The following is a 27,660-nucleotide window of genomic DNA, read 5'->3' on the forward strand; positions in this document are numbered from 1 at the left end:
ATTATATGATTAATATTAGACTATTAGCTAATTAGAATTAAAAAAATTAGTACTAGCTCATAGGATATTAATAAAATAAAAAAATAACACTAATATTAGTTTATTGAATATTAAAAAAAATTAGTTTATGGGATATTTTAAGAGAGAAAATAACACTAACTTATACCACTTAAGAATTTATTTTTAAGTTACTTTATCAATTACCCTATATTACAAGTATGAATTTATTTATTTGTTAATTAATTTTATTTAAATATGATTGTAAATTTATACTTTTAAATTCTATATTTCTATCCACACTAATTATTATATCTTAGATTTATTTATTTGTGAGGGTCATACCTTTGTTTTTTTAATCACGTTTATTATAATATTGTAATTAATAATTATACTAATTAAAATGATAACCATGTCTTATATTTTATTTATTAATTTATTTATATTATAAATTATGCAATGTATTATTTTTTGTTATAATTGTAAATTATATTTTTAAAATTAGATGATACTATAAGACAAATTTCAAATTTATTCTTATTTGTATAGTAAAATGATGATAAAATAATAAAATACAAACTAATAATTCTAATTTCAATGTATAATATTGTATTTAGCTAGGTTTTAATAAAGGGTTCGGTTTTTATAGAGCCTAGGCTCTAAACAATCAAATTAGAGCCTACCTTCAAATAGTGTCGAGAAATGTGGTTTCAATATTGGAAATCTTTGTGATAGCCTTAAAACATATTTTTATATTTATTTATAAATTTTAAAGCTTAAAAAATAGTGTAGATCGAGATATATTTGCAAACTTGAAAATCTTGAAAATTGACGGCCCAAAAATGCTTCACAAAATACACTATTTCCAAAACTTATGATCCATATTTTCCTCTTGTCCATGTATCTTGATGTCGAGATGATCAATTTGAAGATATTTTAGCTTCAAAACAACCTCTTTTAGTGAAATTTTTGATGTAGGCTCAAATTTGATTGTTTAGAGCCTCGGCTCTATATAAACTTTTCTCTTTAATAAATGTTTGATGAGAAAAGAACATCTCAATCTTCATATATTGATACAAAGAAATAAAATTTATTAATATAGTACCTCATTTCTTATTGGATTACTAAAAAACAACATTTATAATGATTTTTAATATATTTTTTTGAATTTTTGTTAAGGCTGAATTCGACCGATTCGGCCGATTCCCGATTCGAAACGCTGATTCATCGATCTGAATGGATTTTTGGGTTTTTGGGTGCCCAATCCGGGGCACCGATCCATTTTTTAAATCACCTATGAAATTTACTACTTATGAAATTTTAAACTAAAGAAAAACACATATCAAGCTGATCTACAAACACATAAAAATATGAATTTCAAACTCGAAAAAAGTACATATCAAACTGATCTACAAACACATAAAAATCTGGAGAACAGACAATTTAGATAATATATTACAAGATGCACCATTTTTTGTACTTTAAAATCTGTTTATTTATTTAGAAAAAGCTTTTTCTAAAGAGGTTGTTTTCTCTCCATCACTGGATAGAATCTCTTTTAATAGGCTTCCTTTAAATTTGTGTTTTGAACTGAAGAAGGAAGCCACCAGTGAGGAGTTACATAAGGCTGTTTTTGCCTTATCTGAGGACAAAGTACTAGGACCTAATGGTTTCCCTTTGGCATTCTTCCATAAATTTTGGCTGTTGGTTAAACATGAAGTGCTTCAATTAGTGAAAAGTTTTATGATTAGGGGTCAAATTTTCAAAGGTGTTAATTCTACCTTTGTGGCATTGATTCCTAAGAAAGGGTTGATTTCTAGTCTTGTTGATATTAGACCCATAAGTTTGCTGACAAGCCTATATGAGATCATTGCTATGGTTTTCGCAGAGAGGCTGAAGTTGGTGCTGCCTACTCTTATCTCTAATACCCAATCAACCTTTATTAAGGATCGTCAAATCACAGACAATGTTCTGCTAGCTCAAGAATGCATCCATTTAAGAGTTATTCGTAAAAAGCCGGGTATTCTTTTTAAGTTGGATATGGAAAAAGCCTATGATAGGGTAAAGTGGGGGATCCTTTTGGAAATTATGAGAGTTATGGGCTTTGGTGAGAGATGGAGATCTTGGATTTTTGGGTGCTTATCATCGACTCATTTCTCTGTTCTGTACAAAGGTAGTCCTGTAGGCTTCTTCAATGCCTCTATGGGTTGTGACAAGGGGATCCCTTGTCTCCTTTCATCTATATAATTTATGCTAAATACTTTAGTTTAATGTTAGATAGAGTGGAAAATGATGGCTACTTCACTGGGTTTCGGATTGCTAACTCTGATATCCAAATTTCTCATCTTCAATATGCAGACGATACCCTTATTTTTTGTGAGGCAGAGACACTACAAGTTTTTAACGTTGACAGATTTTTGGATATTTATGAAGCAACCTTGGGTCTGAGAGTTAATTTTTATAAATCTTCCATGGTTGGGATTTGTTGTGAAGATGGGGTGATAGAGGAGATGGTTGCTATTATGGGTTGCAAGGTTGGCTCCTTCCAATGTGACCTGTTTGGGTCTTCTTATCTCTAAGACTTACGATTGCTGTCTGAGATATAGTGCTTGAAAGAGTTAAAAAAAAATTGGATTTATGGATGTATAAGTATCTCTCTTTGGGTGGTAGGGTTACTCTTTTGAAATGGAGGGCTAAGATTGCCCCAATCACAATGTCATGTGTCTACATTATTTTATTTTAAATTTTTTTCTATAAACTATTTTAACACCAAATTTTGTACGTCCAATCCGCTATTAAATTCATACTAGCGAAAAATATAAAAAAATATTTTCAATCAAATAAAATTACTAAAATACCCCTTAAAATTTTAAGGGGCATTTTGGTCATTATATTTTATCAACAAAATATTTTAAATATTTTTTATAGGTGCACCCAAATGAGAAGATGGAACATACCAAATTTTATATTTATAAAATTTGTATAAAAAAACTAAAAATAAAATAATTTGAGACATCGGATCTAAGATCAAACGGTGAGTAACTCTCTTGATCAAAATTGGACGGCTGGATGGTAGGGGAAGCATAGATCTTCTATGCTGTAGGGAAAGTATAGAAACCTTTCCCATAAAAATATACTTATCAAACAAACACAGAATCTTAGACAAATCGTATTTCTAACAATTAACTTTAATAAAAATAAAAATAAAAAATAGAAGATACCATAACAAAAACGAACAAAATATTTTTTTCAAAAAAACAAAATATAACTCTAACTCCTAAAATAATTATAATTCCTAAAAACAAACCCAAAAATCTATCCACATCTCTAAAAATAAAATCAACAAAACTAAAATTAAAATTTTGTAACAAGTGGATCTTGATATGCATCATTCTCCCCTGGTTGGAGAAAATTCGATCAGAGTGTTGAAATGTGTTAAGATGAATTTTTCAATATCCTTGTAATCTTCTTCAACTAGAAACATTGTAAACACGATCTTGGGACTTATGGGTTATTGTATTGATTATAATGCAACAATCGTACATTGAAAATGAAAAGGCCTCATGGAAAAGATCATTGTTGGTCAATCGAGTCTGTTCAACCATAAACTTGCTGAAATTGCTTAAACTTAACCTTAAGACATACGACGTGTGCATATTTGATATGAGCACTAGATTCAACAGTTGAACCAAGTCAACCTATTGATTTTTCTTTGAGGCCTTCTTTTTATTTTCTTCATCAAATATTGGTTTAATCATGTAATCTTGAACATTATTACATATTGGATCTCCTACAAATCATTGATCTTCATCTAAATATGTATAGAAAATTGGGGACAAATCCCAATCGACCCTGTTGATCTTCGATACGACAACACCAAAATCAACCTTGTTCCCTTTCAAATGATGTAGATCAACTAAATCCTGACTATGGGTCTCTCGAGGCAAGCGTATGTATATAACGGGGTACTCGAAGACAATTTCCCACTCACTATCGTCATCATAGTATGTCGGTACTGTGTTTTGTGCAAAGCACTGGGTCAATCCCTCAACTTGTCGACTCAAGTCTTCTATCTCAGTGTCTCAGAGGTCTCGCTCTCTTAATGATGTGCTCATTTTCGGTACCCGGGCATAGGCCTCGTTCACGAGCCATGATGCCTATCGACAAACATCATGATCCCTAAAAATCGACTGATGTTCTGATACCACCTGATGCAGTTGAAAATTACCGGCCCACCAATAACCGGTAAATCAACTGCATTTTAGATAGAGAAATAAAAAGCATATAATAAATCAGCAAAAGGAAGCACGAACGTGGGGAGTCCGAGTCCTCCACCAAGAACCACAAGAGCACATAAAAGAAAAACTCATAGAAATGACTCTCTCACTCTCTCTCTCTCTACAATAAGCTTTTTTCATTCAACCAAAAATCCATCATCCCAATACATTGTATGTGCTTAATTTTTTATTCCCCTGCAACTTGCTTTCTAAAACTCCCTACAAAAATGGAAGTTCACCACTTCAACATTAATCCTAGTAGGTGGTCTAATATCATGTGAATCATCTCCTTATTCAAAAGATAAAGAAAGATTTTATTCAAAAACAGAAAGTACCAACACAATTAATACTTATTAAAGGACAGTAAACGGACTTATTTAATCTTCCTAAAATAACTCAACAAAAATGAATTAATAAAAAAAGACTTGTCAAACTAACCCAAAGAATCTTAAACTAATTATATTTCTAACAATTAGCCTTAATAAAAAAAAATAAAAGATGCCATAACAAAATATGTTTTTAGGAAAAAGAAAAAGAAAATATAACCCTAACTTCTAAACTAATTATAATTCCTAAAACTAAACCAAAAAATCTACTGACATCTCTAAAAGTAAAATCAGCAAAAATAAATTTAAAATTGTGTAAGAACCTGATCTTGATCCCCATCTGATCTTCCCCAGAATTATATGAACAAATCTTACAAAACGAAAGGGGTGATAAAATCTAGGGGCAAGCACTCTACACCATTGCTTCATTCATAGAAACCGTTGCCTTGGCCAAAGCATCAGCAACCATGTTGGCCTCTCTTTAGATGGTAGGGTCTTCCAATGATTTTCAGCAAAAGATTCAATCTTAATAAGTACAATTATCCTCCATTGCGCCAATCTCCAAGAGGCCTACAATGACAACCCATGGAATCAACGGTAAGCTTGGAGTCTCTTTCAATAACAATAGGTAGACAATACATTTCACCTGCTAGTGAGATCCCCTACTCCAATGGATAAAATTCAATTGTGTTATTAAAGTTACTGCCTAATGGGGCTGTAGAAGCCACAATAAATACACGTGCATTATTTTTAATGATTCCTCCATAGCTAGAGCTACCCGGATTCCACATCAATTTTGAGCTTGAAGAAAACTAAAGGAGGTAGCAGCCATGCCACATGATATTGAATTGGGGACGGGCCAACCACACTCCATCTCAATTTAAGGTTAGTAGCTATGTTAAATTTTGAGGAATGGAAAGCCTCGCCAAAGCTCCAACCCAATGTAAAATATGTTGTAGGAGCTGCTCCCTAGATGTACGTGGCAATTATAAAACATCTTGAAAGGGTTGTTAGGAGGTTTAAAAAAAAGCAACTAGGGAAAAAAGAAGAGGTAGCATGAGATAAAGTTTAAAAGAAAGTCAAAATATTGGGTGATCAATCTTTTACCATGGTGAATAACAATCAAAACCTCAAGCACGAAGAAAAGATGAAAATAGCCGTATCCGTTGCTGCAACTGGTAGTACTCAAGCTATAGTAGGCACTGTTCTAGTGACCTATGTGCATAAATCATATGCACCAAAATATAATTTAATTGGTACAAAGTACCATAAAATTATAATTAACTCCACTGAGGTGGACTGTCGAAATTAGATCAGAATTAGTAAAAGAGCTTACTCTATCTTTACTCTATTATTCATTCTTGACCCTAAATAATCAAAGTAAGATGTACTTCTAAATGGTGTCGGAAAGATGATTTTTTAGTAGTAAAATCTTTGTGATGGCCTGGAAATTTATTTGATCTCTAATTACAAAATTTAAAGCCTAAAAAATAATATAGATCGGGCAAATCTATAAATACTTTAAATTATTGAAAATTGACGCCCCAAATAATGCATTTGAAGATACGCCCTTTCCTAGACATTGAAATCTTTCTTTCCTAGACATTGAAATCTTTTCCTAGACATTGAAATCTTTCTTTCTTTTTTCTTACTTCTACGCATCTCGAGGTAGCGATGATTTATTAGAGAGTATTTCGATATTGAAACAACCTCTTCTAGTGAATTTTTTAGGTGTGTCTTAATTTAATTGTTTAAGGCCTCAACCTTATATAAATTTTATCCTTAAAGAAAATATATCTCTAATTTCATAAATTCTGAAAAAAGCAACACATTATGAAAAGAATAAAAAAATATATTCAATTTAAGTATACTTCACATCAATTTTACTTATCGATATTTATTTTAAAGGCTAGAAGTTTATATAAAGGGTTAATTCTTAAGACTTTATTAAAACAATTTTGTTTCATAAGCATAATTTTGAAAACTATTTTTTTAAATGGAATAGTGTATAACTATACATTATAGTTTCCATTATTACCAAAGTACCAAATAGTTTCCGTTATTACTAGACTGTCTGTTTTTTCACTTCATAATGAAATGTTTTAAAAAATATTGTTTTACCCTTTTTCGGGTTTTGAACAACCGAAATGGCCGTATTTTCGGTTTTTCAAAAACCGAAATGTGCCTCATTTTGATTCTTGAAAAACAAAAAATGACCTTGACAATTTAAAAACTTTTGTTCTCTTCTCTACGTCTTGTGCTCAGTGTATATGATTCTTAAAGCTACTCCTGTGTGAGTCTAAAAAAAAAACAGTCTCACACGAAAAGCTACACTATTGTGGGTAGAAAAGTTATCACATGGATGTGGGACTTCACTTTTCTAGAGATCCGTACCAACTTTAATGGTGATATTTTGGGGGTCGTATACACATAGGTGGGAGAGGGTCCTATAGGATCATTTCTCTATTTTGAATTTGGCGATCAAATTAATTGTTTATCCGAAAATCTGAGTTGCTTGAACAGGACTAGACGTGTCAGTAATCGATGGCCATACCGATCAGGTTGAACCCCCATAAGTTATTATATAAAGGGTGCAGTTGGCATACGGATGCATCCATAGCTGTAGAGGTAAGGTGCGCTTTCAAATTTTATCACTGTATATAGTTTTGATGTAAAATGTTTTAAGGATTATCTCAAAATCTATGTTTATATCTATTTATAAAATTTTAAATTTAAAAAATGATTAAAATCAAGTAGATCTATAAACATATGAAAATCTTGAAAATGGACGGTGTAGATAATATGTTGTAAATGCACTATTTCTGAGACTTAAAATCTTTTTATTTTTCACGGTCATACATCTCGATGTCGAGATGATCAACCAAACGGTTTTTCAACATTAAAACTATCTTTTCCGATGGATTTTTGAGGTGCATCCGTAGCTCTACATTGTAAGGTTGCAACCTTATATAAACTTTTTCTTTTTATAAATAAAGCGTGTTTTAAAATGAAAAAGTTTATATAAGGATGCTACCTTATAATGTAGAACTACTTATGCCTTTCAAAAATCCATCGAAAAAGGTAGTTTTAATGTTGTAAAACCCTTTGATTGATCATCTTGAGATCGAGATGTATGACTATGATAAATAGAAAGGTTTTAAGTCCATGCATTTTACAACATATTATCTATACCGTCCATTTTCAAGATTTTCATATCTTTATAGATCTACTTGATTTTAACCATTTTTTAAATTTAAAATTTTATAGTTAGATATAAAAATAGATTTTGAGATAATCATAAGAATTACATCAAAATTATATACCATGGTAAAATTTAAAGGTGCACCTTACCTCTACACATACGTATGTATACGTACGCCAACTGCACCCGTTTAAAAATGAGTATGGTTTCTATAAGGTTGCAACCTTAAACAATCCAATTAAGGTGCACCTGCAAATTTTATCATAACATATAATTTTGGTGTAAAAATTTCTTAGGAATATATCAAAATCTATTTTCATATCTAATTATAAAATTCTAAACTCCACAAATAGTTACATAGATCTGTAAACATATGAAAATATTGAAAATGGATGGTCTAGATAATGTGTTACAAGATGCATTATTTTTGGGACTCAAAATCTTTTTTTTTTGTTCTTTTTCATATAGATGATTTATTAAAGGGTTTTTCAGCATTAAAACAACCTTTTCTGATGGATTTTTGATGTGCATTTGTACTTCTACATTTTAAGGTTGCAACTTTAGATAAATTTTTTCCTTTAAAAGTGAAGCTTTTGACCATATTTAATATCTATTATTTAAAGGGTGTGGTTTCCATAAGGTTGCAACCTTAAACAATCCATTTAAGGCGTACCTTCAAATTTTATCATAACATATAATTTTGATGTAAAATAATCTTAATATTATCTCAAAATCTATTGTCATATCTAATTAGATAATGTTGAAAAATCTTGAAAAATGGATGGTCTAGATAATGTTTTGTAAGATGCGCCATTTATGGGACTCAAAATCTTTTTTTTTTTTTTCATAAGCATACATCTCGATGTCGAGATGATCAATTAGAGGGCTTTCAATATTAAAACATTTTTTCCTAATAGATATTTGATGTGCATCCATAGTTCTACATTTTAAGGTTGCAACCTTATGTAAACTTTTCCCTTATTTAAATGTTATTTGTATATTAAGATATATTATATAATTACTCTTAGTTGTAAATCATAAAATTTTTAATAAATAAAACAATAAGATATTATTTATATTTTTGGTATATTATTATAGATCTTAGTATTATATATTTTTTCTTAATATAATTAGGGAAACGTTTATATAGGGCCGAGGCTCTAAACAATCAAATTGGAGCCCACCTTAAGAATTTCATTAGAAGCGGTTGTCCTGATGTCTAAATATCCTCAACTTAATCATTTCAACATTAAGATGTATGGACATGAGAAAAAAAATGGATTTAAAGTTTTGGAAATAGTGCATCTTGTAACGCATTTTGGACCGTCAATTTTCATGATTTTAAAGTGTTCATAGATCGGCTTGATCTACACTATTTTTAAAGCTTTAAATTTTATAATTAAAGATAAAAATATAATTTAAGACTATCATAAAGATTTTCAATATTGAAACCACATTTCTCGAAACTATTTGAAGGTGGGCTCTAACTTGATTGTTTAGAGCCTCGGCTCTATACAAACCGCACACATATGATTATTAATCCTGTGATATTTTGGCTTCTGTACAATTAAGAACTATTATTTTTGGAGCACTTTTTTTTCACGATAATTGGTTCATAACAAATAATTCCAAACCACTTTAATTCCTAACAATGAGCACTCTGGAACTATTAGTGTTGGAAGTTCAAATACCCGAAATCCCAATTTAACCTGAATATCACATACTTAATACCGCATATATAAAATCAATAATCCTTTCCAATATCGTGTGTAATAATTTAAGAAAAATAAATTAGAGATGGAATAAATTACATATTCATGTGAGAAAATTAGAGAGACAATTCATAATACAAATTTAATGTGGCTCACCTGGCAGGGCTCTACGGACAAGCCTGTAAGTAATTACACTATCAAAGAGAAATTTACTGGGGGATACAAAGTTACCTCAATGGAGAAAATTGGTGAAAACTATCACCAAAAAAATACTTTATTGTGATCACCCAAAAACCACGATTTACTCCATTTTACTTTGGACGATCTAAAGACATGAGCAATATAAGCTCATACAATTTTCCCACTAAAATGAACAAAATAATCTCTTTTCTTTCCTAAACATAACCCAAGTAAACCCTAGAAAGAACTTTCTAAAGAGAGAGAAGAGTTCTAACCAAAAAGGAAAAATTGTGTGTCCCATATAACCTTTTTTGCTTTTGTACCAGTCACATAATTTAGTGACAAAAAAGACCCTAAACAAATAAGTAAAATACAAATACATATTAGGTGATTTTTTTATCACTGTTTAACAATTGGTTTCATACCATTTTGATTTCCCTTTTATTTATCAATAAAGAAGATTTTCGACTGGTGTTTGGGTAAACAAGATAACTTCGTAAGAGGGGAATCAGGGAAGTTTTCTTAAGTAGTTTTTTTTTTTTTAAGGAAATTCAGAATTATAATGAATTTCCATTTTCTAAAGTTTTATTTTAGGATTAAAGTGGACAAGGAGACTTCTAGTAGCTTCAGGAGGCTATTTTACCCGTAAGGGACTTGACTATAGCGGGATTGGATCATTTCACTAATATGGCCCATAGCAGATGTCTTGGGTGCAATTAGGGGTTTTGGTGAATTTTAGGTACCGAAGGTGATTGTGTGATTGTGGTGATTTCCTAGATCAACATCTCCATACAAGGGTAGGAAAACCGAAAAGTTCAAGAGGTCTTTTTTTTTGGAAAAGTTTATATAGAGCCGACGTTCTGAACAATCAAATTAGAGCCTATTTTAAAAATTTTACTAGAAGAGGTTTTTTTGATGCCTAAATATCCTCAAATTGATCATCTCGACATCAAATAAATAACTTATTCACCCGGTAGTTTTAGAACCAAACCGTTATTCGGGCAAGGTGCTCTGGTGTCTGGTATTTTCAATATTAAACAGCTGATTGCAGCCCCTTAAAAAGCGAACGGGCCCATTTTGTTTGTGAGTTAACTCGCTTTCTCCACCAGTGTTTGCAAAACTGGCAGGTTAGATCGCTACCGGTGGGGTGGCGAGTTTGGTTAGGGCCGGTTTTGTGGCACACCTCATAAGATGGCACTCTTCAAAAAAATATCGGCACCAAAACCGGCCAATTTGAGGTTGAACCGACGTTTTTTAGTCTAAACAGGCCGGTTTTTCTTAACCGGTCCGGTTTACCATTCTAACGCTCGATATAACGGCATTTTCAACGCATCAAATAAACGGTCGTTATTTGATACAGGCCCATTATTTTTCACCGAACAAGATTTTGCAGCTTTTTTTTACATAATATTTGTTTTTTCGATCAACTATTGATGTTATACACCAAAAAGTTTCTATAAATTGTCAATTATTGAATCAAAATTCCAAAAACAAAGAGTTCTTAGCGGATTGAAATGGGGATTTTTGAAAATTAGAATTTTCCGCCAATCTATCAAATGTAGCTTCAATACCTCATAGTGTTTCTTAAAACTGGAGGGCTTTGATTAATTGTTAAAGGATTCAACGTTCATATATTTCAATTTTTCCAAAATGATGAAGATTTGAGGTTTTTTTGGCCCCAAAGTACTACTGCTCGAAGAACTGTTTTTGATCCAAACAAATTGATTTCTGATTGACCAATTGATCAATTTTTATCAAATTGATCACTGAAGTTTGATCATAAAGGCCTCATGTATCAAATAAACTAGTTATTTTGATTTACTATTGATTAAATGTTTTTATATCAATTTTTTTTGCTGTGTTTTTTTCCTGAAATTTTCGTGAAGTGAAAAATCCACAATTATTTGAATAAAGATCTCAATAGTGAATGAATCGAGCATTAGAATCTTAATTAAAGTATCTATCATATCCCCATGTCAATTTGTTCAAAAAATGAAAGATTTGGGGTTGATTTTGACTCTAACGTTTCTGTGTTCTTTGGCTTGATTTTAGGGTTCTTAAAAAAAAATTAGTTTTTTAAAAAAATTACATTTTGTTTTTATAAAAATATGTTATTTGTGATGAATATGAGAAAAAAAAGAATATATTCTTTTTTAAAAAAAAATTTTAAATATTTTTGGTGAGCTTTTTGGATCTTTTTTTATGTTATTTATTTATTTTACAAAAATAATTTTTTTTGTGATGAATATGAGAAAAAAATAATTCTTTCTTTTTAATGTTATATATGTTTGGCGAGCTTGTTGTATTGGTTTTAATGTTATATTTTATTTTTATAAAAATATTATTTTTGTTGATGAATATGAGAAAAAAATTTATTTCTTTTTAAGGTTATTTTTGGTGCATGTTATTGTTGTCTATGCTCTCAACTTCTTGTTTAGTTGTGACATTTTCTTCTAATTTATATTTTTATTTGTTACAAGCTATCTATCATTTGTTGCAACTTCATACTCCTTAAATATGTTTATTAGCCTCTATGAAGAAAAGTGGTTGAAACTAAAAGGTGTTTTACTCATCTCTCATGTTTCCACATGCTGAATTGGATAAAAAATTAACCATGTTTTATTTATTTTTAATATGCATCTTAATTCTACATTTTAAAGTTGCCATCTCATATTTTTTTTTTTTTGTCATGTTAAAACTCAACTTAAAATGTTACTGAGTAAATGAGGTTTGGCCATTTCAAAATCAATTTGGCCATTTGAAGCAACACTTAACACCTTGATCCACGCCTTGCATTTTTAACCAAGTTATTGAGCACATGAGGTGCTCTCTCTTACTACCTTGACTTACAACCTTTCGAAAAACTGGGAACATTATGCTACAAAAAAAATACGCTCTCAAACCCAATTCTAAACCGTATTAAAGGGTTTTTCAACATTAAAATAACATTTTTCAACATCAACATTAAAACAATATAGAAGCATATATTATTGCGTCATGCATCGTTAGTTGAACTTTGTAACTTCATTAATTGAATTTATGTGAAATTATAAATTTTCTTACATATCTCTATAATATTCAAATATTAAATTATATAAAAAGTAGTTTCAATTTTTTTTTATAAGATAAATGTATGTAATATGATAGTGTATACTTAATCTAACTTTTTCTATATTTGTTTTAAATTATTTTAGGGGGCTTTGATTCATTTTTTTTAAAAAAAATCTACATAACCGGTTAGTCTGGTTAACCGCTCCTGTTAATCCAGTTTCAATTCGAACCGCCCCAGCCTCTTGACCGGTTAACGGTTTCGGTTCGATTTTACGAACACTACTCTCCACGTGGAGCTTTCGCCTCAAGCAGACGTATGAGGTCTTAGATCTATTCGGACATCTGCCCATCTATTTTGCAATCTATGTGTATGTTTTTATATTATTTGTTTCATTCTTTGTAATCTTTTTTATTGAAAGCGCCATTACTCTTTGACCTTTTGAACCAATTTATCAGGGGCTTTGATAGCTTGATCAATTAATAACAGAAGTGTTTTGGTCGAGATGTAGGTTTCGGGGGTTTCAGGGGTCAATCAGCGATAGATGAACCTTTTGAGCAAGTAATGATGGATTGGGATTTCGGGACTAAAAAATGCCTAAACTTGGATCTTAAAACCTCACTTGAATAAAAAAATCCAACTAATGTGCATGAGGATTAGGTAAAAGGGCTTAATTACTAATAATTACTAATATTGGAGAAGTATATAAGTTGAGATTTGAAGTTTTGATATTTATATTTCTATATATATATATATATAATTGTCATTATATTCCTACAGTAAAGTAAAAACTATGTAGTGGTAATATTCATCAATTAATTAATAATGCATCTAATAATACACATTATGCATCTAAAAACATCGACCCATTATGTCATCGATGTTTTTTTTTATGTAACAAATGTCTATTAATTATGTGAGATTTGATGACGTTTTACTCCCTCTCCACTATGCATTCACTTGTTTAGGTCCTCTAATAGTAGGTATCCCAGATTGATTCATGGCCATTGGAAGAGTGTAATTATTGGTTTGCCATAGTGGTTAGTTTAAGCATAACCAGAATGATGGGTGTAACTATTATAAAAGGGAAACTTAAAATCCACACCACATGATGGGGGCAACTTTCATGTGTGGTCTATATTGAGCTTTGACCCAAACCGTTTGAGAATTATTCACTTGTAGAACCTTTTGAAAAAAGGTTTTGAAGCATAGAATAGGTTGATGACGTGATGCACGTTGTTAGGCCCATTGCGTTCACCTACGCACCCTGCGTCACTGGCCAGGAGCAACCCTTGGCTGGTACAACAAGCTCTATTGAGTCCTACAGTGGTGATGTGGTCCATTTTTTATGCATTCTGGGGTCTTCAATTAACAATTTTATGCGATTTTTGTGTTGTTCTAGGTTGACCAGGATAAATAATGATAAGATTTAGTTACTGGACTGACCTTGTCTGATGTGAGGGTTTCCTACGTATTATGGACTACTAGGCATGATCAACAAAGATCTACTATACTAGTATGGTCCTTAGGGGTTTAGGATTAGAGGTTTCTCGAAATTCCCTTAACCAAAGTTTTAGGGAGGTGTATAGAGAGCTATGGCAAGTGTTCAAGGAAGGCATATGAAGAGCTAAGTTCTATCACAAGCGAATGGTATGGACAAGAGCTTGGTGAACATCACGTTAAATATTTGATATGGCTCTACAGAGGGACAAAAGAGCTCCTAAATCAGCCTAGTTTTCAGTTCAATAAAGTGACGAGGAAGATGACTGGGCCTAGTTGGGAGGAGCATGTTTAAGTACAATTTGGTTATATTGCAAAGAACCAGAAAAACTTATATGCTAGTATAAAAATTTCATATTTTGGTGATTTTTCAGGCAAATTATTGGACTTCAAGGCACTTGTCCATTACTTTTCATCCTATGCACATAAAGGGTTTCATTTTTGGAGATGTTGTGGCTCATGCGCAACCTATATCAGATGTTCATGCTCGCGAGTAGGCCTAGGTCCTAAACTCTGATAGCTTTTGTCAGACAATTTATTTCGGAGGGCTTTCATTTAAAGAACTATACAGTTAGATGTTTATGATTTCACAGTGTAACCTAGCGACAAGAATTTGTGAGTCTGAGCAAATTACATATTTAAACGTGGATTTAGATATGTGAGAGAGAGAGAGAGAGAGAGAGAGAGAGAGAGACCAGGTCAGGGAGATGATGGAGAGATCTCTCATGTCGTCTCGTTTTTTTGTCTATAATACCAGGATAAACTTGGCATTATGTGTTTTTTTTCTTCTTGGGATAATAAAAAAAAGAGAGAATAGAGAGAATCAGGAGAGAACATAATTAGAATAATGAAATTTTGATGACCTTGTAATATGAAAGTACTATTTCCCTCAATAATGAAGTAGTGACAAATAATTATGTAGTTGGATCTTACTTGGTTTAGCCTTTGAAGATTTTGATACATTTCAATAGATAGAGGATAATAGAAACTTTGGGATATAAAATTGCTAAATATTGAAAAGCAAAATGAAGAATAAATATTTTATCAAAATCAATAAACGACATTGAAGATTGGAATGAAAATGAGAAGTTTATTGGTAAATCTCAAAATTAAATGAAGAAAAAAAAACTAAAAGAATGACTAATGAATTTCTGGGATACACATCTTCCAGGCAACCCAAACAATATACAGGCTATTCCAGGTTTCTTACCAGGTCTATCCAAACAACAGGCACCCCAACCCTAAGAACAACCCAAACTTGCACCTCTCCCTTTCTCAACCCCAACTGAAATTCGAGAAATTCCAAATTATGAAAGAAACATTCAGGAACTTCTTGATATCAAAAAGCCCTAGATTCTAGAGAACTAGAACTTTCATGTTTTAGACAATACCAAACATGCACTATGTCATCTACACATACGGCCATGATCATTTTTGTTTTTGAGTGTAGAGAGATAACCATGATCATCCAACTCAATGGCACTTACACCTCTCACTTTCTTCAACCCCAACATATCCACCATGCTTCTCTCTCTTTCTACATCCTTCCACCTTCCAACACTAGCATACACATTAGACATGAGCACATAGTCCCCCACATGATCACGATCCAACTCAAGAAGCAATTGACATGCATCCTTTGCCATCTCCACATTCCCATAGGCCATGCAACCACCCGCCAATGCTCGCCACACAAGCCCATTGGGCCTTTCTCCCATCCCCCATACAAGTTCTTGGGCCTCATCAAGAAGCCCGGCCCGTGAATGCAGGCCTACAATACACCCATAGTGCTCAACTCTTGGGACCAAACCATACTTGGCATTCATCTCTCTAAACAACTTCCGGCCCTCACTTACCAGCCCTGAATGGCTACATGCACTTAACACACTCAATAGTGTGACCTCATTAGGCAGCACGCCGACCTTCAACATTCTCGAAAAGACTCTTAAGGCCTCCTCGCCATGGCCATGTATTGCCAACGCTTCTATCATGACACTCCATGACCATACATCTTTCTCTATAATCCCATCAAAAACCCATCTAGCCTTGTCTATATCACCACACTTTGCATACATATACACAATGGCATTGCTCAAGTAAGTGTCTTTCCTTATGTATGGGCTTCTATCTATGAAATTATGAAGTTGTTTCCCTAGAGTGAGTGCACTGGACTTGGCAATGGCTTGGATGATTGGCATCAATGTAACCTCATTGGGATGGATGCCTGATGACCCCATGCAATCCAAGAGCCTCAGTGCATGGTCTATGTCCCCTTTTCTTGCATGAATGGCTATTATAGCACTCCATGAAACAACATCTCTTTGAGGCACCTTATCAAACATTTGCATTGCACATTTTAATTGGCCACAATCCACATACATCATAGCCAAATTAGTGTCCAAGATCTTATTGCAAGATGCCCATCCAAGCTTGATTATATGGCCATGGACTTGCATTCCATACGCATCCTTGCAGGTACGGCGGCACGACTCGAGCAAGAAGTTGAAGGTGAAGCCATCAGGAGAAGCACCTTCACGCCTCATTTTAGAGTAAAATTGAAGGACTGCTTGTGGGTTAGAGTGCAGAGTAGAAGCCCTTATCATGGTGTTATAGGAGAATGTATCTGGATTTTTTATCTAGGAGAAGATTAGTCGTGCATATTGGAAAGTGTTTGAAGGGGAGTTTGCACATAGAGATATGAGTTTTGTTTGTGTGAATTTATTGAGAAGTTGGGTTGTTGTGATGAGGTACGCATGGAGTTGCTTGATTTGGTTGAGGGAGTAGGATTTGGCTGTGATTTGGAGTCCTTGGTTCATACTTCATAGTCGAGGAGTTATTCTCGAATTTGATAAGTTTTCTAGAATGGAGACTACTACTATTTGAATGCTCTCACCTCTTCACGGTTTCTATTTTGTTGATTTTGCTGTCATTGCTACTCTTGCAGCATTGACAACTATCTTTCTCTCTCTCTCTCTCTCTTTAGGACTAGTATTATGGTAGTTTGGTATTAGTATTACTATTACAAAAAATACTGGTACCAATTCCAAAAAAGAAAAGGAAAAAACCTAATTCGGTACTGCTAGTACTGCAGTACATAACAAAACATTAAGCTAAGAAAATATTTTGTTAAGAAGCGGAACAAAACACTAAGCCAAGACAACATTCAGTACACCCATTAATAAATAGGGTGCAGTTGGCATACCCGATGCATCCGTACGTGTAGAGGTAAGGTGCACCATCAAATATTATTATGGTATATAATTTTGATGTAAAATGTTCTTAGGATTATTTCAAAATCTATTTTTATATCTAATTAAAAAATTTTAAATTTAAAAAATAGTTAAAATCAAGTAGATCTATAAACATACGAAAATCTTGAAAATAGACAGTATAGATCATATGTTGTAAAATGCACTATTTCTGAGACTGAAAATCTTTTTATTTTTCATAGTCATACATCTTGATGTCGAGATGATCAATCAAACGAAGTTTTTCAGTATTAAAACTACTTTTTCTGATGGGTTTTTGAGCGATATCCATAGTTTTACTAAGGTAGCATCCTTATATAAAATTTTTCCTAATAAATATAGTGTTAAAAAACTCCATTTTTAAATCCAAACCATTAATAAATATAGTGTTAAAAAATATATTTTTTAAGAGAGCTATGAAAAGAAGAATTCTAAAATAAAGCCAAGCCATTAATAAAATAGATTTAAAACATAAATCTAAGCCATTAACAAATGTAGAGTAAATATATATATATTTTTTTAGGAGAGTTATGGAAAAAAAAAACTCATAAATAATTTCATGCACTAAGAAAATTAGAGTTAAAAAAATACGCCACCTATAAAAATGGAACTCACAACCTATTCGGAGGTTAAGACCTGCCCACACATAACTGTAGTTGCAATAGTCCTCCATTTTTATATACAACGTAATCTTTATTTGCTAGAAAGAAGCAAAAGGAATTTTAATATAGAATGTAATCTTTATTGGCTGGAAAAAGAAGTAAAAGGGTTAGGGAAAATGTATCCCACGTCCTGGGGGTGCATGACTAGTGCAGGCACATTACCACGAAGCCAGCGGACGCACATTGAATAAACGCTGCTCCTCATTATATATATGTAATTAATTTATGTTAAAAAAAATAAAACAAGAGTTTGACTCGGCCGAGGAAATCGAACTCTGCTGAATAAATCGCCTTGGCCTGAGTACTTTGGCCGAGTCAATGTTTTGAATCTTGCTTTCATGTATTGGATTTCACATCAATGGCTAAAAGTAATTGTGATTTTTTTTCTTAAAAAAAAAAAAAAAAGAAAAAGAAAATATCTTTGTATACAATCCCTTAAAAAAAAAACCTCAATTCTAGCTTTTAAAGCTTCAAATAGGTTGCTAGCACCTCCTCAACCATGGAAACCCAATAATGGACGGTTGGAGTGGGACGTTCCTCCAATAGAAGTTCAACCAAACTTTGAGCCATACACCAACCTTCCCTTTTTAACGTGAGATAATTGGCAACCTGCTAGCAAACTCTTTTATGCCCATATATTAAGCACGGCTCACAAATCAAATCTATCTATACCAGGCCGGACTTGTGGTTACCTGTTTGACCACCAATTAGTACTTTGGTCAGTTTGATCTAAAGTAAATTTATGTTTATTCAATAAACAACAAAACTGGCATATGACTAATTTTGACCAGTGTAATATATTATATATTTTAAATTATTATTCATAATTTTTTTTATATCATAAAAATCTATTGAACTGGTTTAGTAAGGCATGTTTTGCTGGAGCCCGACAGTTCACCAATCATGTAGCCAGTATAACACCATTGCAAACATTGTGGAGCTATATAATTTGATCCATATGTCCATAATGACATCAAGTGAGGTTATTATTAAATATAGTTTGTCACCTAGTTGAGGAGAGAGAAAGAGCACGAGGGAAAATGAGAGATATTAGAAAGATTTTGTAGAGAGAGTTTTTGGCACAAAGAGTGAGATCTGAGAGATATCCAGTGAGATTGAGAATAGAGAGAGAGGGAAAAAATGGGAGATTCAAGAGAGATTTTGTAGATTGAGAGGGGAAAAAATGGGTGATTCAAGAGAGATTTTATAGAGAGAGAGAGAGTGGGCAAAGAGAGAGAAAGAAATCAAGAGATTGGGCACAAAGAGAGAGAGAAGGAGAGATTGGTTTCTAAAAAAACAGAAATGGAGAGATTGAGATTTCTTAAAGCTAGAGAGTTTGGGCAAAGAGATTGAGAAAGACAGATTGGGCATAGAGAGAGGGAGATCCACAGCTTACATTGAGAGTTCTGCTGTGAGAAGGAGTTTGGGATTTCATAGAAAGTGAGAGAGAGTTTGGGGGGAGAGAAACTTTTCGCATGGGATTTCGGTAGAGAGAGAGGAGAGTTTGGGGAGAGATTGAAATTTCAGGAGTTTATGAAATTTTGGTAGAGAGAGAAGGGTGCAGCTCTAAAACCTAAACATAGTAAAATATGGGAGAAGTATTAAGAAAGATATTTTGGTTTCAATTTTCTTGACTTTTTAATTGGAGATGGTGGGGACGGTAAATACAAGAAAAAATAATATTGAGATTTAGTATATAATATAAAAAATATTGAGGGCAGGATGTGCAGAAAGTTGATTTTGGAGTTAATCTAAAATTTCCGCTTGTTACTATCCCAATGTCTTCAACAAGTTGGACGTGATATAGTGGTGCCCACCAAATATGTCATTAGCCGTATTTGCATCACCTTCGTTGTCCAAACATAGTTATAACATATATGGTCTTGTGGTTATCATGACCACATGGATCGTTTTTGCATCAGTCCATCTAATATTACCCTCGCAATAAAATTTATTTCAGCTCTACAACACATGTGAAAAATGACAACACCAACTGACGACGGAAATGAGAGATTATCACTGATTTACCTGAAAACAGTGAGAAACATACTGTTTGTAACACGAAAATACCACACAAACACCATCCATAGAATCATCACTAATAGGGAAGCACATCGTTCTTAATACAAAAATATTACACAAACACCATCCATGGAATCGTAATTAAGAGGGATGCTCTACCAGTAATACAGGCACTTTATACTTTAGTGCCCCTATGATAAGAGCGATATGGTGCTATGAACAATCCCTGTTTCCCACCGTCATTATTAAATTCACTGAGTTGATGGTGATAATCCACATGATCGTGTCATTTTCAAAACTATATGGATCGTATAATATTTTCGTTGTAGTTTATGGTAATACTACTCTTTTGGGTCGGGGTAAGCTTCGATAATTGACTGGAGGGTAGGAAGCGGTTTGATGTTGCAGTTGCTGAAACCACCCTTGCTCAACAGTGCCCTCCACTCCTCCTCTGTCCTCTCCAAGCCTCCTGAGGTTACTGCAAACATTAACATGTCGAATGCCAACCTCGAGTCAGCAAAGGCACTGGTATCTTCCTTAAGATGCAGAACTACGTCCACAATAATCAACTTCCCGCTCTTGGAAGGGAGTGCTTTTCGACATTGCTTCAATATCTTCACACAGTCTTCGTCCTTCCAGTCATGTAGTATCCACTGCACAAAAGCAATTTAGGAAAACAATCAAGCATGCCATGAGAGGGGGATGTAGTTTCAAAAGGTATATGCTTGGGACGGTACGCTATATGGTTCTACATGGTACACCATAAGGTATGGCACATTCACAGACATGGAGGGCAAAAATGAAGTACAACTAATTTTCATCTACAGGAATTACTCCTAATATCCACTATCCATCTCAAGTCCAAGGTCTTTTTCTCTTGTTTGCTAGGTTACATTGGGATCCAAAGCACGGATATATTAAAATCCAAGACTCGTTATGGGTCATCTATATTTTTTTAGAGTGATTTATGTCCTGACCCCAAAATTTTAGGTAAAATGGAGAATGCTCCATTTATAGATGGAAATTACAAAGGTTGGTCAATTTTAAAAAAAATAAAAAAAAGGTAGGCTGACCGATCTTCTTCGTAATTTCCGCTTATAAATAGCATATTTAACGTAATATTTTAGGACTGATGCAAAGCATTCTATTTCGGGAGAAAAAGTGGGAGAGGATTATTAGTTTCCTTTTGAACTCCATTTCCTTCCTATCTTCCTACTGCCACGCTTTCTTTTGTTTATATACAATATACGGCAAAAAAAAAAAACTCATTCCAAAAGATTTTAGGGAAAATATCCTAATATCTTATATTTTTTTAACTTCTATATCTCATTAGACTCAAGCATTGAAAATATTACTTATTAGCAAGAAGACTCCATCTTTTCTATCTTCCAACCCCCTCAACCTTTTTGACCATGTATTATTGACCTCAACAACTTATGAAATGACTCTATCTCTCTCTCTCTAAAACTCCATCTCTCTCACTCTCACATCATTGTCTCTCTCTCTCAAAACTCCATCTCTCTCTCTAAAACTCAAACTCCATCTCTCTCCCTAAAACTCAAACTACATCTCTCTCTCTCTCTCTAAAACTCCATCTCTCTCTAAAACCCAAACTCCATCTCTCTCTCACACATAAGAAGGTATGCTCGTGTTCGAGCTCAAGCTAAACCCCTTGGGTTGTAAACTCACCGAGAAGAGAAGAGAGAGAGAGAGATGGAGTTTTAGAGGGAGAGAGATGAGGTTTTAATAAGGTGTCATTTTAGTATTTGTTTGGGTAAAAAATTTATGGTAAAAAAGGTTTAGGGGGTTTGTAAGATAGAAACGATGGAGAGCTTTTGTTTATAATTAATATTTTCAATTCTTGGGTCTCATGAGATTTGAAAGTTAAAAATAGGGGATAAGGAGATATTTTTTCAAAATTTTATATTCCCGTGGGATTATACAATTCATTAATTCCCTAGAGTAATATTCAAGATAGGAGCAAGTTTAGGATCCCAAATTTTAGGGACGTAACCTTTTCAACCTATAAATTAATCTTAATAAAAAGAAAAAACATCTAATTGAACCTAAAAAAATAACATCTCAAGATTATCTAAAGACCCTCCAATATTTGCGGTGCGAGGTCTAAGTGTAAAAAACCTTGAAATTCAAAATTTTTTTTTTGGAAATAATATACATAGTATAATCCTGCAGGAGTATAGTTTGCATACTAAGAAAACATCTCTCCCACTTAAATCTCTCTCTCGATCAGATCTAGATCTGATGATACAATGTCCAAAACAAGTCGAACGTCATTTCTATCTCTCCATGGAAAACTTATTTGATTACTTGACCAAATATATCTTTCAATTGGATAGATAGAAGAGAGTTTGGCACAACGGTGTTTAAACGTCAACTTATTCATAAGAAAGGAAAATTAAAAGGCTTTTATATGCTCTCGAATAGGCTTAGTTTATAGGAAAAAAATTATATAAGGTTGCTGGTTCGGATAAGTAAGGTTACTTAAATCTACACCATCCATTTTGTTTAGATGGTGTATATTTGATACTATCTTATAAGATGTGTTCTTTTGACATTGTCTAAAAAACTAATTGCTTGATGGTGTATAATATTACTGGCAATATAATATATTTAGCCATTCAGAAGTGAAATATATCTTTAAATTAAATATTCATAAATATATTTCTTATATAATTCTTAGCTGGCTAAAGCAAAACAAATGTGCAAGGCTACATGCCATTAACCAGTATGCCAAATTTTGTAATCACTGAAAATGAAATCATATAAGTGTGCCTCACCCAAAAAAAAATTTAACAACCAGAAGTTGGAGAGGTGGGAAATTTTGTAGCCTCGAAGTTGGAAGAATTCTATTTGTATTTTTGTTGGATAACTTGTCTATAATCCTAGTGGACTATGTTTTGAGATAAGAGAAATGTTTCTATGTGACCCCAACAATATATAAGTTAGATGTGGCCCCACTTTTTGCCTGTTATATCTGAATCAAATGGTTACAATTGTTCACACCATAATGTCACGCAAACACTGTTGTATTTTTCATTTTTTTTACAAAATATTTTTGGATAAAATTTTGGCATCCCATCATAAAATTAGGGCGAACCTGAGAAAATAAAAAAAGTATTTCATGTCAAAATAAGTGAACAAAATGGCCCTACAATTTTTAGGGGTATTCTTGCAATTTTTCATCACCGATTTTATTTTACGTTTACTTTTTATTTCTTATTATTATTATTATTATTTTATCATGTGAGCCCTTGTCAAATCTATGCATTTTCCAAATTTTGTTTTATAATTATTTTAAAAAATAAACTAAAAAATAAAAAATAAAAAACCATGAGCCGTCTGATCAAGATTTGACGGTTAAGAGCTAGCTAGGCTCTGACATTGTAACTCAAGCCATTCCAACTATCTACTCAGATGAAGCCATTTCAACTATCTACTCAGATTTGATGACTGAGACCCGGAGTCACATATGTTATATATGTGCACATAGAAAATTTCCTCTTGACAAACCTAGAAGCTCTCAAACTTAGAGTACTTTAGTTTTGAGAGCCTTTCTAACTATTTCAACTTTATTTTTATACATCAGGTTAAAATAAAATTCAGGTTTTTGATACATCATAGTTCTCACCCACACACACCTTGAAAAACACATTAAAAATAAATAAATATAAAACATCCAAAATGCCCCCTGAAATGTTCTAAGGCATTTTTGGTCATTTATTTGTTGCAAATACTGTTTATATTATTTTTTTATTGATGCTTCCCAGCGAAATCAACTAACCCTCAAATTTTATCTTAGGCTGGTCTTATAATAATAAAAATAAGATAAGGGCTTGAGGCATTGCAATTGTATTGCCGAGCCTCAAGGTAAGGTTTTTGACTTCAAATCCCTAGTGACGTACCATTATTTAACAAAAAAAAAAAAAAAAAAAAAAAAAAAGGGGCACATATGGAGCGAGAGAGAGAGAGCAACAGTTGAAAACCTTCATGAAAACACCATCGGCACTTGGGATGGAAGAAAACATATCACCCCCGACATTAACCACCCCGGGGTATTTTGGTGCAGTGGCGACCACATGTGGCAGGTCAAAATTGATGCCGGAGATATGAGGATTCGCTTCCACAATCTTGCTTATCGCCGTTCCGGTGCCACCGGCCACGTCCACCAAAGAAGAAAATCCTGCAAACTCAGACTTGTACTCCAACAGCAATGCATCTAACACCACCCTCGAATTGCTCGCCATCGCATCATTAAAGAGAAGATCAAACTCAGGATTCTCAGAGTTATAATAAAAAAATTCCTTCTTGTGAGCCTTCTCAAATGGGAGGCCCCCTTGCACAACACACTGGCTCATGTAGTGCCATGGCGCAAGGACTGTGGGGTGGCCCAACAGCAGCGCCATGGGTGTCAGCCCCGATTCCTCGGGCCTTACCAACCACTTGGACAGGGGAGTGAGGCCATAGTAGGCCTCGCCCTGCCTCACCTTGACGCTGAACACACGTTTCTTGACCAGGAATCGCATGACTCGCGAGAGGCACTGGATGTCTGGTGAAGGAGCCTGCAGTGAGGTGATGATCTCAGAGAGGGTGAGTGGTCGGGCTTTGGAATGGATCATATGGGCTATGCCGAGCTCAACTGCACACTTGAGTGTGAGAGTGTCTGCGAAAGCTAAGGTGAGCTGCCGGAGCTCAGCCTGGCCTTGAACATCATTCTCACCCGGCATCTCCATCCCTCCAGTCTGCTTGATCTTCTGAGCCCTCTTCCATTTTGAATTTATAAGGGTTCGGGTGTGGGCCATATTGCAAGTTGGAGGCCTGTTCCTTGTGCACATTGAAGTATTCATAAAACGCAGTCGTCATATTTGTTTATGGATTTCTTTTTACTGAAATATTGGGGAAATTTGGAAATGGATAAGCATAAATTCGGCCCATTTACCTTTGATACAAAGTATAATGCAACCACACTTTTAGAAAACCAAGTTTGTGGTATTTGTATGACCCAAAATTTTTCATACACACACTCTTCATCTCAATAATCAACTACCAAAAAATAAAGTTCAATTTGAACCCTAGATGTGGTCAAAATGAATCCCATCCAACAACGAAGGTAGATCATTCATTCGGTGAATTTTAAGATCTTAGCCTTTAAAAATTCAAAATCATTTTTTTCTTTTTAACACTGTTCATCTACTGATAATAAGCCATTTAAAAAAATTAAAAGAGAAAAAAAATCCTTATAAAGCCCATATCTAAGCAGTTTATCAAAATGAATGGGTTATGTTAATTGGGCTAAAAAATATTTTATAGGTTGTGGTTTCAAAATTTTCTTTTTTGTGATTGTTCGTTAGAATGAAAAGAGTGTATATTCTAAAATTTGGTTCAAACAAATTGTCTTAACATAGCTAGAAAATTTCAAAAAACCATCTATAGAAAATTTCAAAAAACCATTTATAGAAAATTTCAAAAAACCATTTATAGAAAATTTCAAAAAACCATTTATAGAAAATTTCAAAAAACCATTTATAGAAAATAACCAATATATACATATACATATATATATATATATATATATATATATATATATATATATATATATATATATATATATATATATATATATATATATATATATATATATATATATATATATATATATATATATATATATATATATATATATATATATTATGTAAAAACATAATTTTATATGTTTTCTTATGTGACCGATCTTGTACGTATGAACTCGATTTTCATGCGGAATCAAAGACGACTCGTCGAGTTTAGAGCCATTGAAATTGATAATGAATTGATAATTGTAGGGAAAGTATTTGAAAATTTCTCATTTAATTTGGATAACCAATTAAAATCTGAAGTTAAATAAAAAACAACCAATCCAAACCCCCTCAAATTTAATTTGGATATTAATTTAATGATGTTAGTTCCTTCCTAGGGTTAGTAATGGACCCATACCCAACTTGGGACCCGTCGGGTATACCAGACATGTGTTTGGGTATGGGTCCAAATATTTGGACTTGGCAGGTCGGGTCCGGGTCCAAGACCGAGACCCGAACACTATTTGGATTCGTGTCCAGGTCTGGTTTTGATTAAGTGACACAGAAGACTTAACTTAACAGTAACCTTCTCCACTAAGTGTTAAAAAAAATAATTAGTGAACCAGAAGTGCCAAATCAAATCACCTTAGAATCAAAGGTCACAGGTGATTATATTGGCACTAATAAGGACTAACAAACAAGTTGCTGATATAGAAAATAACTCGAAATGATCAGATGGTCAACAATTGTAGTAAGCCATTGTTGAAGGGGAGAATTGTTGGAGCAATACGTGGCTTTCTCTTTCTCAACTCATTTTCTCTCTCTAGATAAATCTTAAGCGGTGATTACAAAGTTGACCTTATTCGGTAAAACATGAGTTACATTGACCCTCATTGACTGTAAAATAAAAGGACCATGTTCTCCTTTTAACACCCTTTACAAAGGCAGTCTTAGAGTCTATAAATAGGGGCAGTACGTGTGTGCACGTGTGTGTGGTGTGTCGTGTAAGCACAAATCCGAAATAATATAATATAAGGTTGCAGTTGGCATACGGATGCATCCGTAGCTGTAGAGGTAAGGTGCACCTTTGAATTTTATCATGGTACATAATTTTGATGTAAAATGTTCTTAGGTTTATCTCAAAATCTATTTTTATATCTAATTATCAAATTTTAAATTTTAAAAATGGTTAAAATCAAGTAGATCTATAAACATATGAAAATCTTGAAAATGGACGGCGTAGATAATATGCTGTAAAATGTATTATTTTTGAAACTTAAATCTTTTTATTTTTCATGGTCATACATCTCGAAGTCGAGATGATCAATCAAAGCGTTTTTCAACATCAAAACTACCTTTTCCGATGTATTTTTGAGGTGCATCCGTAGTTCTACATTATAAGGGTGCATCCTTATATAAACTTTTTCCATAATAGAAAGTGGTGCTTTTCTCTCTAAGTTAATTTTTTACATACGATAATAGTAAAAAAATAAATCACTTTATTTCCATAGATCAAAATTTATGTAGATCAAATCCCCCCTGAATCAAATGTGGACTAACCATATGATAGATGTTAGGTTGGGGTTTTGGTACTAAACCATTTATTAGTTCAATAAGACTATTGTAGAATTTACATGAAACCTGTGTCAGTCCTCCAAACGAATAAAAAACTTGATTGTTGACTATTACCATAGTTTTGTGGATCACGAGTATTTAGAATTATGAGAAACTTGATAGTTGACTTTAGAATCGATATTATAAGATAAAAAATGCCATTATGGCGTTAGAATTGTGGATCACGAGATTCACCAGAATTTTTTTTTTTGGGGTAATTTAATGGGGAAGACAGTCCCTTGCCCATTTTTTCAACTAGATTAGGAGTAAGCTTTTTTTTAAGGTATTAGTGGAGTAG

The 27,660-nt window shown here is 33.1% G+C and overlaps 2 protein-coding genes across 2 annotated transcripts; both read right to left on the bottom strand.

The window, feature by feature from the left end:
- Nucleotides 1-15,649: 15,649 nt before the first annotated feature.
- Nucleotides 15,650-16,846, bottom strand: LOC105420447 (pentatricopeptide repeat-containing protein At5g56310). Its single transcript, XM_011624089.1, has one exon. The coding sequence runs from the start codon at nucleotides 16,844-16,846 to the stop codon at nucleotides 15,650-15,652; it is 1,197 nt and encodes a 398-aa protein (XP_011622391.1).
- A 3,374-nt stretch (nucleotides 16,847-20,220) lies between these two features.
- Nucleotides 20,221-25,034, bottom strand: LOC148783340 ((R,S)-reticuline 7-O-methyltransferase-like). The gene is made up of 2 exons (XM_088858544.1): nucleotides 24,180-25,034; nucleotides 20,221-20,828 (listed from the first exon to the last, which is right to left on the bottom strand). Exons 1-2 carry the CDS (start codon nucleotides 25,026-25,028, stop codon nucleotides 20,517-20,519), a joined length of 1,161 nt encoding a protein of 386 aa, XP_088714670.1. The 5' UTR covers nucleotides 25,029-25,034; the 3' UTR covers nucleotides 20,221-20,516.
- Between the last annotated feature and the right edge of the window lie 2,626 nt (nucleotides 25,035-27,660).

The sequence above is a fragment of the Amborella trichopoda genome, chromosome 2 (genome assembly GCF_054954075.1).
Source record: "Amborella trichopoda isolate Santa Cruz 75 chromosome 2, AtrichopodaSantaCruz75HAP2 v2.0, whole genome shotgun sequence".
In the NCBI taxonomy this organism is placed as follows: domain Eukaryota; kingdom Viridiplantae; phylum Streptophyta; class Magnoliopsida; order Amborellales; family Amborellaceae; genus Amborella; species Amborella trichopoda.